This window comes from Saccoglossus kowalevskii, chromosome 2 (assembly GCF_978046115.1).
Source record: "Saccoglossus kowalevskii chromosome 2, keSacKowa6.1, whole genome shotgun sequence".
Lineage (NCBI taxonomy): Eukaryota > Metazoa > Hemichordata > Enteropneusta > Harrimaniidae > Saccoglossus > Saccoglossus kowalevskii.
Window position 1 is genome coordinate 40,723,895 of NC_140642.1, and position 13,846 is coordinate 40,737,740.

The 13,846-nt window shown below is 35.7% G+C and overlaps 1 protein-coding gene across 1 annotated transcript in view; it reads right to left on the minus strand.

Annotated features, from left to right (window-relative positions):
- LOC102806461 (uncharacterized) overlaps window positions 1–13,846 on the minus strand; it is a 36,565-nt gene that overhangs the window by 12,686 nt on the left and 10,033 nt on the right. The window contains exons 3-4 of the mRNA XM_085495574.1: window positions 12,699–12,859; window positions 6,326–8,543 (exon numbers count right to left, since the gene is read on the minus strand). Coding sequence (XP_085351700.1) covers window positions 6,326–8,543; window positions 12,699–12,859 — 2,379 coding nt within the window. The remainder of the gene's footprint in view (window positions 1–6,325; window positions 8,544–12,698; window positions 12,860–13,846) is intronic.

Below are 13,846 nucleotides of genomic sequence, written 5' to 3' on the forward strand. Positions count from 1 at the left end.
ACTTGCATACATATGGTGATTGCAGTCCACCATACTTGCATACATATGGAGATTACAAACCACCATACTTGCATACATATGAAGATTGCAATCCACAATGCACGTTTTCATATAGATATTGCAAACAACCAAACTTGCATTCATGTGGAGATCACAAACCACCTAACTTGTTTTCATATGGAGATTGTAAACCACAAACTTGTATTCACATGAATACATTGTAAACCACACACTTGTATTCATATGGATATTGTAAACCACACTTGTATTCATATGGATATTGTAAGCCACACACTTGTATTCATATGGATATTGTAAGCCACACACTTGTATTCATATGGATATTGTAAGCCACACACTAGTATTCATATGGATATTGTAAATCACACACTTGTATTCACATGAATACATTGTAAACCACACACTTGTATTCATATGGATATTGTAATTCACACTTGTATTCATCTGGATATTGTAAGCCACACACTTGTATTCATATGGATACTGTAAGCCACACACTTGTATTCATATGGATATTGTAAGCCACACACTTGTATTCATATGGATATCGCAAGCCACACACTTGTATTCATATGGACATTGTGAGCCACACACTTGTATTCATATGGATATTGTAAACCACACTTGTATTCATATGGATATTGTAAGCCACACACTTGTATTCATATGGATATTGCAAGCCACACACTTGTATTCATATGGATATTGTAAGCCACACACTTGTATTCATATGGATATTGTAAGCCACACACTAGTATTCATACGGATATTGTAAGCCACACACTAGTATTCATATGGATATTGTAAGCCACACACTAGTATTCATATGGATATCGTAAGCCACACACTTGTATTCATATGGATATTGTAAGCCACACACTTGTATTCATATGGATATTGTAAACCACACTTGTATTCATATGGATATTGTAAGCCACACACTTGTATTCATATGGATATTGTAAGCCACACACTTGTTTTCATATGGATATTGTAAGCCACACACTTGTATTCATATGGATATTGTAAACCACACACTTGTATTCATATGAATACATTGTAAACCACACACTTGTATTCATATGGATATTGCAAACCACACACTTGTATTCATATGGATATTGTAAGCCACACACTTGTATTCATATGGATATTGTAAGCCACACACTAGTGTTCATATGGATATTGTAAATCACACACTTGTATTCACATGAATACATTGTAAACCACACACTTGTATTCACATGAATACATTGTAAACCACACACTTGTATTCACATGAATACATTGTAAACCACACACTTGTATTCACATGAATACATTGTAAACCACACACTTGTATTCACATGAATACATTGTAAACCACACACTTGTATTTATATGAATACATTGTAAACCACACACTTGTATTCATATGGATATTGTAAGCCACACACTTGTATTCATATGGATATTGTAAGCCACACACTAGTATTCATATGGATATTGTAAGCCACATACCTGCATTCATATGGTGAGTGTAACCCCAGGTTTGGACATGTATGGTGATTTCAGAGCTCATACTTGCATTCATATGGAATACTAGTACTCGTATTCATATGGTGATTGCAAACATATTAGTACTTGTATTCAATGAAGATTGCAATCCACCATGCACGTTTTCATATAGATATTGCAAACTACCAAACTTGCATTCATGTGGAGATCACAAACCATCTAACTTGTTTTCATATGGAGATTGTAAACCACAAACTTGTATTCATAGACTGCAAACCACATACATACATACATATAGAGTTCACAATCCATGCATGTTTTCATACGGTGATTGCAAACCACCATACTTGCATACATATGGAGATTGCAGTCCACCATACTTGCATACATATGGAGAATGCAAACCACCATACTTGCACACATATGGTGATTGCAATCCACCATACTTGCATACATATGGTGATTGCAATCCACCATACTTGCATACATATGGTGACTGCAATCCACCATACTTGCATACATATGGTGATTGCAGTCCACCATACTTGCATACATATGGAGACTGCAATCCACCATACTTGCATACATATGGAAATTGCAATCCACCATACTTGCATACATATGGTGATTGCAGTCCACCATACTTGCATACATATGGTGATTGCAGTCCACCATACTTGCATACATATGGAGATTACAAACCACCATACTTGCATACATATGGAGATTGCAGTCCACCATACTTGCATACATATGGTGATTGCAGTCCACCATACTTGCATGCATATGGTGATTGCAGTCCACCATACTTGCATACATATGGAGATTACAAACCACCATACTTGCATACATATGAAGATTGCAATCCACAATGCACGTTTTCATATAGATATTGCAAACAACCAAACTTGCATTCATGTGGAGATCACAAACCACCTAACTTGTTTTCATATGGAGATTGTAAACCACAAACTTGTATTCACATGAATACATTGTAAACCACACACTTGTATTCATATGGATATTGTAAACCACACTTGTATTCATATGGATATTGTAAGCCACACACTTGTATTCATATGGATATTGTAAGCCACACACTTGTATTCATATGGATATTGTAAGCCACACACTAGTATTCATATGGATATTGTAAATCACACACTTGTATTCACATGAATACATTGTAAACCACACACTTGTATTCATATGGATATTGTAATTCACACTTGTATTCATCTGGATATTGTAAGCCACACACTTGTATTCATATGGATACTGTAAGCCATACACTTGTATTCATATGGATATTGTAAGCCACACACTTGTATTCATATGGATATCGCAAGCCACACACTTGTATTCATATGGACATTGTGAGCCACACACTTGTATTCATATGGATATTGTAAACCACACTTGTATTCATATGGATATTGTAAGCCACACACTTGTATTCATATGGATATTGTAAGCCACACACTTGTATTCATATGGATATTGCAAGCCACACACTTGTATTCATATGGATATTGTAAGCCACACACTTGTATTCATATGGATATTGTAAGCCACACACTAGTATTCATACGGATATTGTAAGCCACACACTAGTATTCATATGGATATTGTAAGCCACACACTAGTATTCATATGGATATCGTAAGCCACACACTTGTATTCATATGGATATTGTAAGCCACACACTTGTATTCATATGGATATTGTAAACCACACTTGTATTCATATGGATATTGTAAGCCACACACTTGTATTCATATGGATATTGTAAGCCACACACTTGTTTTCATATGGATATTGTAAGCCACACACTTGTATTCATATGGATATTGTAAACCACACACTTGTATTCATATGAATACATTGTAAACCACACACTTGTATTCATATGGATATTGTAAACCACACACTTGTATTCATATGGATATTGTAAGCCACACACTTGTATTCATATGGATATTGTAAGCCACACACTAGTGTTCATATGGATATTGTAAATCACACACTTGTATTCACATGAATACATTGTAAACCACACACTTGTATTCACATGAATACATTGTAAACCACACACTTGTATTCACATGAATACATTGTAAACCACACACTTGTATTCACATGAATACATTGTAAACCACACACTTGTATTTATATGAATACATTGTAAACCACACACTTGTATTCATATGGATATTGTAAGCCACACACTTGTATTCATATGGATATTGTAAGCCACACACTAGTATTCATATGGATATTGTAAGCCACATACCTGCATTCATATGGTGAGTGTAACCCCAGGTTTGGACATGTATGGTGATTTCAGAGCTCATACTTGCATTCATATGGAATACTAGTACTCGTATTCATATGGTGATTGCAAACATATTAGTACTTGTATTCAATGAAGATTGCAATCCACCATGCACGTTTTCATATAGATATTGCAAACTACCAAACTTGCATTCATGTGGAGATCACAAACCATCTAACTTGTTTTCATATGGAGATTGTAAACCACAAACTTGTATTCATAGACTGCAAACCACATACATACATACATATAGAGTTCACAATCCATGCATGTTTTCATACGGTGATTGCAAACCACCATACTTGCATACATATGGAGATTGCAGTCCACCATACTTGCATACATATGGAGAATGCAAACCACCATACTTGCACACATATGGTGATTGCAATCCACCATACTTGCATACATATGGTGATTGCAATCCACCATACTTGCATACATATGGTGACTGCAATCCACCATACTTGCATACATATGGTGATTGCAGTCCACCATACTTGCATACATATGGAGACTGCAATCCACCATACTTGCATACATATGGAAATTGCAATCCACCATACTTGCATACATATGGTGATTGCAATCCACCATACTTGCATACATATGGTGATTGCAGTCCACCATACTTGCATACATATGGTGATTGCAGTCCACCATACTTGCATACATATGGAGATTACAAACCACCATACTTGCATACATATGGAGATTGCAGTCCACCATACTTGCATACATATGGAGATTACAAACCACCATACTTGCATGCATATGGAGATTGCAGTCCACCATACTTGCATACATATGGAGATTACAAACCACCATACTTGCATACATATGGAGATTGCAGTCCACCATACTTGCATACATTTGGAGATTACAAACCACCATACTTGCATACATATGGAGATTACAAACCACCATACTTGCATACATATGGAGATTGCAGTCCACCATACTTGCATACATATAGTGATTGCAAACCACCATACTTGCATACATATGGAGATTACAAACCACACACTAGTGTCATTTCTAAACTCCTGCCTCATTTTCACACATCTCCATATAAAACCTCATTTGAAATAAACTAATTGTATGGCTCAATCGGATGTAGGTATGAGACTCCAATTTTTTTTTTTTATTATGACCCTTATAATACTTATTTGAGGCGACTGGAACACACTGATAAATGGCAAGTAAAACCAAAAAATCAACATATACAAACAAAAATATGAATAAGTATTATACATAGGGTCATAAAAAAAAAATTCAATTAAAGAATTGAAGAAATCATCACAAAATGAGTAAATCTTAGAGAGGTGCACCTGTAGTGCCTATATGTATAATATCGAAGCAATTGGACTTGCGGTTTTTAACAAGACAAAAATATTACTTTTCCCCAAAAAATGACAAAAATATTCATCAAAATTAGAGAATTTAAGATATCATCACAAATTGAACAAATTTAAGAGAGGTCTGCCCAAGGTACATATACACCAAAGCAGTAGTTGTAGTTTTCAAGAAGAAGTCCAAAAAGTAAACGGGCGACGCACGCCGACGGACAAGCACTCATATGATAAGCTCTTCTCGACAAAGTCAACAGTGGAGCTAATAAAAAAATTTCAACATTGGGCTGTTATAAGATTATCTAGCTTCGTAAAAATTATCCAGTTCATAAACAGCACATTTTTTAAATATAAAACCATGCCTTCATGATGCAAGACACGAATATTATAACATAAATACTACAGTTTATTTTGTTTGACATTTGCCACCCATGCACTATAGATATTCTTTGATGTCGATGTTAAAATGTGTTTAAATAGGGTCACCATGTATCATGCAATGGTGGTGGATTATAGTGTATTGTTTTTTTTATTTTGTGAATTCTTGAATTTTGTTCTGTCCGCTTCATTTATCAGTCGGTATTTTCATCACTAACACTGAGCAAGCACGCATCAGTAAATACTTGCATATGAATGGATAGAATGTTGGGTTAACTAATAACTGAATTTGAAGTGATTACAACTCTCCTGACGATTTTCATAGAGTCTGGAAACATAACTAATAATAAGGCCAAAAAAAAAATGGTTTGTTGCCCTCAGCCAGCGACCGACCGACCGACTGACTGGCCGACCGACGGGCCGACCGACGGGCCGAAAAGTATGAAATATCGGGTCGCGTTTTTTTTCCCATATACCTCGGCTATTTACGATAGCCCTAGTTTTCAAGAGTTTAAACAAAAAAAAACAAAAATATCCAGACCGACCGACCCAATTTTCCGACTTGAGGGCAACAAAGGTTGTTGAACACCTTGGCCATGCCCTGCTGCTTGTTTAGTATGGAAGTTATTTTCACTCGTGGTTCGGTGTATCCACAGCCATATCCCACAAACATCAGGGCGAGGTCATGGGGTTCTGTCATATTATATATACAACTAAATGTGTATGGGTACTGATATCTCACCTTATACTGGACATCAATGGATTTCGAACTCTTCCTTTTTTTCACACGTCTTGACCTGAATTTTGCTCTGGTTTGGGGATCCAGAGCTGCATACTGTTTATTGTACTCATCTTGGAATTCAGCAATTTCATTTTGAAACCGGGCCAACTGAGCTTCACTGTCATCTACCAGTTTGTATACTTTTGTGAAGCAAGTCTTGAACTTTGTTGCATCTTTACCAAATCTTTCCTTCAAACTATCAATTTGTTTTTTATAACCTACTAGTTCCTGATACACCATCTTGTTTTTAGTGATAACACTTTGCTTTCTTTCAAGAACATCTTCCAGCTTGAGTACAGACTCCATTGTCATTGCTGGTAACATTTTCTTTCCTGTTTGACCCACTATGCGTGGGCTTTGCTCTTGTTTATTTTTCAGAGGCGTCTTGTTAGCTTGTGGGGATGTCATAATAATAGAACTAGATGATGCAGGAGGTGGTATTGCAACAGGATTTTGCATATGAGGGAAAACTTGAGTTTGTGACTGCATATTAAATGGTGGCCTCATATACCGAACAGGTTGTCTCATGATACCCATCATATGAGGCCCACCACGATTGAAATTTCCTTGCACATTACTCATCCAGGGTCTGTTATAAAATTGTCTTGGATGTTGTGGTGCGTTAAATTGTCCTCCCATCATTGGACGAAAGATTTGGCTAGCCTGGGCAGGTTGTGGTGCTCTATTTAAGTGTCTTCCTGGCATATGAGTGGTTATTGGTTGAACTTGCTGAACTGAAGAACTTCTTGAAATCTGCTGAATAGGAGCCTGTATCTTAACTTGTTTATCTGCCATAACTTGGGTTGAAGGTGGTCTTGATGAACTCATTGAGGAAGACTGTCCTCTATTGTCAGAATAACTTTCTTGCCTATACTGATTTGATTGAGTGTTACTATAGAATGGAGTTGAAGGTGGTGGTGGCAACTGTTTCTGTTGTTGTTGTTGTTGCTGCTGCTGCTGCTGCTGATGTTGTTGTTGTTGTTGTTGTTGCTGCTGCTGATGTTGTTGTTGTTGCTGCTGCTGCTGCTGCTGTTGTCGCTGCTGCTGATGTTGTTGTTGTTGTTGTTGCTGCTGTTGTCGCTGCTGTTGCTTCTGTTGTTGTTGTTGATGATGATGCTGATGCTGATGAGGTTGTTGTTGTTGTTGTGAACCACAAGGGAATTGTAAATTCTTATCAGAAGAGGTCACTTTTGTTTCAGCTAGAGAAACACCATAGGAACTTCTAGTTTGGGAATACCCAGAAACGATTTCAACCTTTCTGGTTTGAGAGACTGGCTCTGATTTAGGCTGAGTCGTTGTGTACTTCTGAACTGATCTGATAGGAGTTTCATCTCTTACACTAGGTTGATTTGTAGGCATTCTATAAGTTGACTCTAAACTCTTAGGTTGGAAATCTGACTGAGAGTTCGCCTGACTGACTGGGTGAGGCAACTCATCTCTCTTAGAATAGGTATCTGTCACATACCCTAGAATACTCCTTAAATCAACTCTTGTGCTTGGTTTTGGATCTTCTTTTATTCTTTCCTTGGAATTATTCCCATATAGGAACATATCCTCAGCATCATCATCTGCAATGCCAGGAATCTTTGTATCACACTTGGAGAAGAAACTAGACACAGCCTCCTGCTGCTCCCAGAATGGATAGTCAGATGACTGCTTTTTGAATACTTTGTGCATATCATCTCTCTCTGATTGTTTTTGTGAATTATCACCATATCTGTAGTCAACGTCTCCATACTCATTTTGTTCATTCTTATCATAATCTGAATACCCTTGTTGCCCTTGGCCAGGAATAGTTACTCGCTTCGGATGGATATAATCATCGTCTTCAGCATCCTTGGATAATCTTCTTTTTTTTCTGCTTGAAACATCTCTTTCTGTTTTGTCTCTTTCACTTGCATCAAAAGAATATTCTTTATTTTTGTATTCATAACTTTTATTTTCCTTTCTATATCTATCTTCATCCTTATGACTGAATCTGTCTTCGATATACCTTTGCCTGTCTCCTGTTTTGTCTTGTCTGATTGCATCTTGAGAATGGTACCTGTCTTCCCCACCAGTTTTAGATTTGTCCATATAAGAGTATTTGCTAGTATCTGTAGATCCATATTTGCCGACTGATGAACTTCTTTGGTGATGCATCTCATTGTCCATTAATAGATCTTCACTTCTGTTACCCCTGAAGTGAATAAAATAATCCAATTAAACCCAAACATGGTTTGTGGAACTCCACTTTGGGTCACAGTAATAATTGGGAATGAAAAATAGAATAAAAATATAATCAAAAATAAATAAATGAAAATATTCCACTAGCAATAAAATGTTAAGGTCTAGAAAGCCATTCAAAATTGTTATTTGGTAATACATGTATAATCAAAATAATGCTTATTTTAAGACAATACAAACATTTAAAAAATATAGCAATATTTTCAATAAAAATAAAACTATATTAATACATTTGATAAAATCAGAGCTCAACGAAAAAAGTAGATGCTTAAAAAGGGGATGTACAAGGTGGATCCTGGCTATAGATGTAAAACAAACAAACAAACATAATATCCTGACACAAACAAGGATAGCCACAATTACACAAGAGAATAAAAAAATGAAATAATACCAATGAATATTCAGTATATGAATATATATAATGTATGCTTTGTATGCAGATAAAATTACACATCAAAACAGCATGATGCATTCATCTCTTTCAATGTTTGATGAGATACAATAGGTTAGACTGCATTTCAGTCAGGTGAATCAAATGCGTTTCTAAAATAGAATCTGTGGATCCCAATATCAGCGATATACCAGTGGTGATGCAACCATATGACCAAGGTGAGAAATAAAGCAGAGCTGCCGATTAATTGTCCGCTGGCACAGGTGGTCCTTAGCTGAGAAATCTATCAACTCTGCATGTTGAAAGTACGGTAATGAACAGAATAGCTAGATTCAAAATGATCACAGGGATAGAACATTTAAAAAATACAACAATAACAATTGTTAATACATGTACGTAATATATTGGTAATACATTATTCATAAACAGACATTGCAATGTGGATAAAATATACAGAAATGGAAACTTAAAACAGCTAATTAAACTCAATTGAAAAAGGATAAATCTGAACAAAGGTTTTTCACCAACATTTTACTATTTATCTTTGTGCACATGTAGTCCTACCAATCCATATTATTAAATAAAGATGACTGAATTTCACCACTTATCTTCTATCTTTTAGTTTTCTGCACCTGTTCCAATTATCAGTGTATTTTGTATACTTATTTATCTATTTGTAAATGAAAACAAGATTCCAAATAATTTTCAATTCTTCTCTCTATCTGTATATGCGACAGACAGTTGGTTTGATGTCACAAGTCACATGCTCAAACTAGTGTGGATAATGTCAGCCACAATGATGTCAGGAAAGGATCTTGTCAATGACTGTATCACTTTGTTTGGTGAGTGGGGATTGTATGTTACACATAGATCATGAAATCCACCACAACTGAAGGTTTTTTTTTCATAAACATTCTGTGAATAAAAACAGCTCATCAATCTCACCAATAAAAGATGATATATACATGTAGCACATTTGTCATGATGAATGTCTTTTATACAAATCCCCTAGGCAGAGATGGCATTCTGTAATTCTCATTCATAGCTGGGTTTCCCATTTTTTTTCTGTACATAATTTTTAAATGTTATGCAGCATCTCCGCCTGCTAGATGCAAACATGTAGATAAATTTTAGAAAATGCAAAGAACGTCTTCCTTCTCCTCTCCATCTTTCGATGTACTGATACTACTCCTTTAAAATAATGCCAGTACACATCACTATTGTCATCTTTCTTGATCTAAAAATGTGTGAACAGGTTCCCTTAGAAAATCTCATATCAAGTCTTTAGGAATATGTCAAGTGGCTTCTTGCACTATCTCCATTATATACTGTGCCATCTTCTTAACTTATGTTGCTTATTAATATTCTGTGCCAGAGTGTGTAACTGCATAGATCTTAAAGTTGATAATATATACACTTTTCACGAGTAGAAAAGCAAAGACTTGTGTCCATTGTTACTACAATGTATTATCATCATATCTATCCGTCAATAAAGTCTTTAAGGCAGACATATTATATTATACAGAGAATATCATTCTGATCTCATGCACAAGACATGGATTGATGGTGAAAGTACATAACCAGATTATTATTGAGCACTGTCAACTGCACATTCATATAGTAGTATGTTTTATAACGCAGACAGCATCCACATACTGTGTTTCATAGCTGGTCAGCAGTGCAATGGTTTGCAAATATATATATTGTCAATTATCTTCAATACAAACCATCTGTATCAGAAGATGTGTTGTACCATCTAGCAAGTGAGCCAAGACTGCTATGTCCATCTCACTTACATGTATCACATCAGTAATATAATGTAACAGAACACATTGTCACATTCAGAATAATTTGTCTTATTCCATTAGTACTTCATAGCTGTATCATTAATTTATGTATGTATGTATTATAGCTTTTCTTATCAGATATACGGCCCACTAGTAATATACACACACCCAAGACAATTTCTTTGCTGAGTACTTATCAAATTATGCACATGTAGGAATTCAGAGAGGACATTGCCTCGCCCAACTGGCTTGGTTCATTTCAAACTAGTCAGATATTTTTTTCCTTTTTATTACTATAAAGCACCACCTTGCATAAAGTGCTGTTAGAATACTAAGGTCCACGTTTTGTAAACATTGCCATATTTTTATGTCATATCAGGTTCTTTCATCAGATATATGGTACATCAGTATAGTACATAGAACAAGGCTAACTCGCCTCTCAGTATAAAACATGGTAAGCTATATTCACACGAGTGTGGTTGTACAAACAAATATGTGATTTAGCGGTGTAAAGAACATCTAAGTCCATCTCTTTGCCAAGTACAGATGAAGATAATAATTATCACATTCACATGTGTATAGGGTTCAGACGTTCATAACTTCTACATATGTACACAGCTCAGAATCATGATCATAGCTTTACTCATTACAGAGCATAACATACTTTATTACATAATATTATGTTGTATTGAATCATCATCAGGTGGTCATCACTGATACACAAGTATGCAGCATTAAGACCATCTCTTGGCTCTGTACATCTTCACCAGCCAAGGACCATTTATTCAGCCGAAGCCTCAACATTAACCCGTGGCAGATTTTACCACGATTTACTGTATGTCGCACACCCTCAAATGATTATAAGATTCACTTCGGCTCATTTGCATCACCCAATCAATTCACGATAGAAACGACACATTACTTGGTAAAATTTAAATGATGCGGTCGTTTCTTGGAGTCAATATGTTTTCAGTTTCGACAGTTTTGTCAGTTCACTAAAACACGGTTTGCACAAATATTTAGACACTCCATCGTCTTTATTCACTTGCCTACAAACAATTTTCAACATTGGAATAAGACATTTTGGGAACGTGTCAACAAATATAGACCTTCTGTCCTTGACTCTAGGTGAATCAGGTCCTCCACGTCGCCATTATTTTAATCTGTGATGACGCCCTGACCTTCACATTTATAATACAGCAACGCTGATTGGTGGCGCCAGCTCCTAGGCGCGTCCAATCAAATGACTCAATTTAAGTGCAGTGAAATACAGCTTTTTCTAACATGATCACACACATGTTCATGGGGCGATTATGAATGGCCGGCTTTAGCAAAACTGTATGAATTCGGACAATGAGTTCAGTATAGAACATATGACAAACTTCATCACATAGTAACACATAAATAGGATGGATAGTTGATAATACTCTTCAAATGGTGTGAAAAACAGGATCTGTTCTCTAGGGCTACCGGTAGTAGTGTTCATCAATTTTATCACTGTGTCAGTGTGGTATTGGTATACATTGTCCTCATTTCTGTAAAATTAAGGTCTTGTACAGTAGAACTGGATTAACATCATCTCCAATAATTCTTCAAAGATTCTGTGTTCTATTTTTGTATTACATAGATCTATGTCAATAATTTAGTACCAAGTTCATACATACATACATGTATGATAAACAAGTTATCTCCAGAGGGTGCTGTACACCATCATGCAACATCATTTATTCAAATCATAGCATGGAAACAGATAATCACTTGCATCTACATCCATGGTTCCTACCAAATGTACAATTTATGGATCATCTTCATAGACTAACAGCAATTGCATAAACTTCGACATCATCTCTTCTTGAGTGCACATTCATTCCACTTCCACCCAATATTGCTGAAAAAAAAAAGTTACACTGATCTCTTTTTGTATACTCACCTAGGAACAGAACTTCTATCAGAATAATCCTGATCATGACTTATGGCACGTTCATGTGACGACCAACCTCTACCTTGTTCCTGAGGCTGTACGTAGTCATCTCTGGGTTGGGACTGTGTTCTCGATACTTGAGGAACAAGTCCTTCTTCAGAACTAATTCCCTTTGAAAAACAAAATGTTAAAATCAGACATAAGCCAATTCATAGATAACAAGTGCCATTCTGATCTGATCTGAAAAATAATACGACGTTCATCAGGAACCCATAATGTCTAATGTATGTACCAAGTTTGAACAAAATCCATCCATAAATGCCAAAAATGCTTGATATTTGATGATTTTTGATAGCACAAAAATGGCCACCATTCGGCCATTTTTAATAGAATCGTCAAACCAATATATCTGTATATCTATGACATGATGTATAATGAATATTTAAAATTTAAACATAATCAGTCGAAGCAAGTCAGAGATATGGCACTAGAACCACATTCATTAAAACAAAATGGCCGCCAGTCGGCCATTTTGAATCTTATCTGAAAAATAAAATGATGTGCATCAAGGTCCTATAATGTCCAACATATATACCAAGTTTGAACAAAATGCATCTGAAAACAGCCAAGAAATGCTTGATTTTGATGTTTTCTTAGCACAAAAATGGCTACCATTCGGTCATCTTCAATCAGATTGTGAAACAAATTGATGTGCATATGTATAATATATATATCATGTATGATATATGTGTGAAGTTTGATTGTGATTAGTCCAGGCATTTCTAACACACAGATCCGGACGCATGCACGGAAATACGGACGCACAGAGGTAAAAACACAAGTCCCCGAACAGGGACCAAAAATATCTACTACCAACATAGTATGTTATTGTACTTCTATTATGTCATTTATGTATTAAGTATCCCTAGAACATTTGGCATTCTACAAGGAATATGTTAATTTTTGGGAGCACATAATGGAGACAAACTAGATTTTTATCGTTACCTACATACAACTAACTACTTTTATGCAAAAATGCTCCAAAAAAATGACTGTCAGTTTTGCATGTCTCTGCCATCTTCCAATAAAACTCAACATGCATTAGACACAATGTCAGTACATGTATATTGTATAAAAAAACTTATTTGTAATTCCTG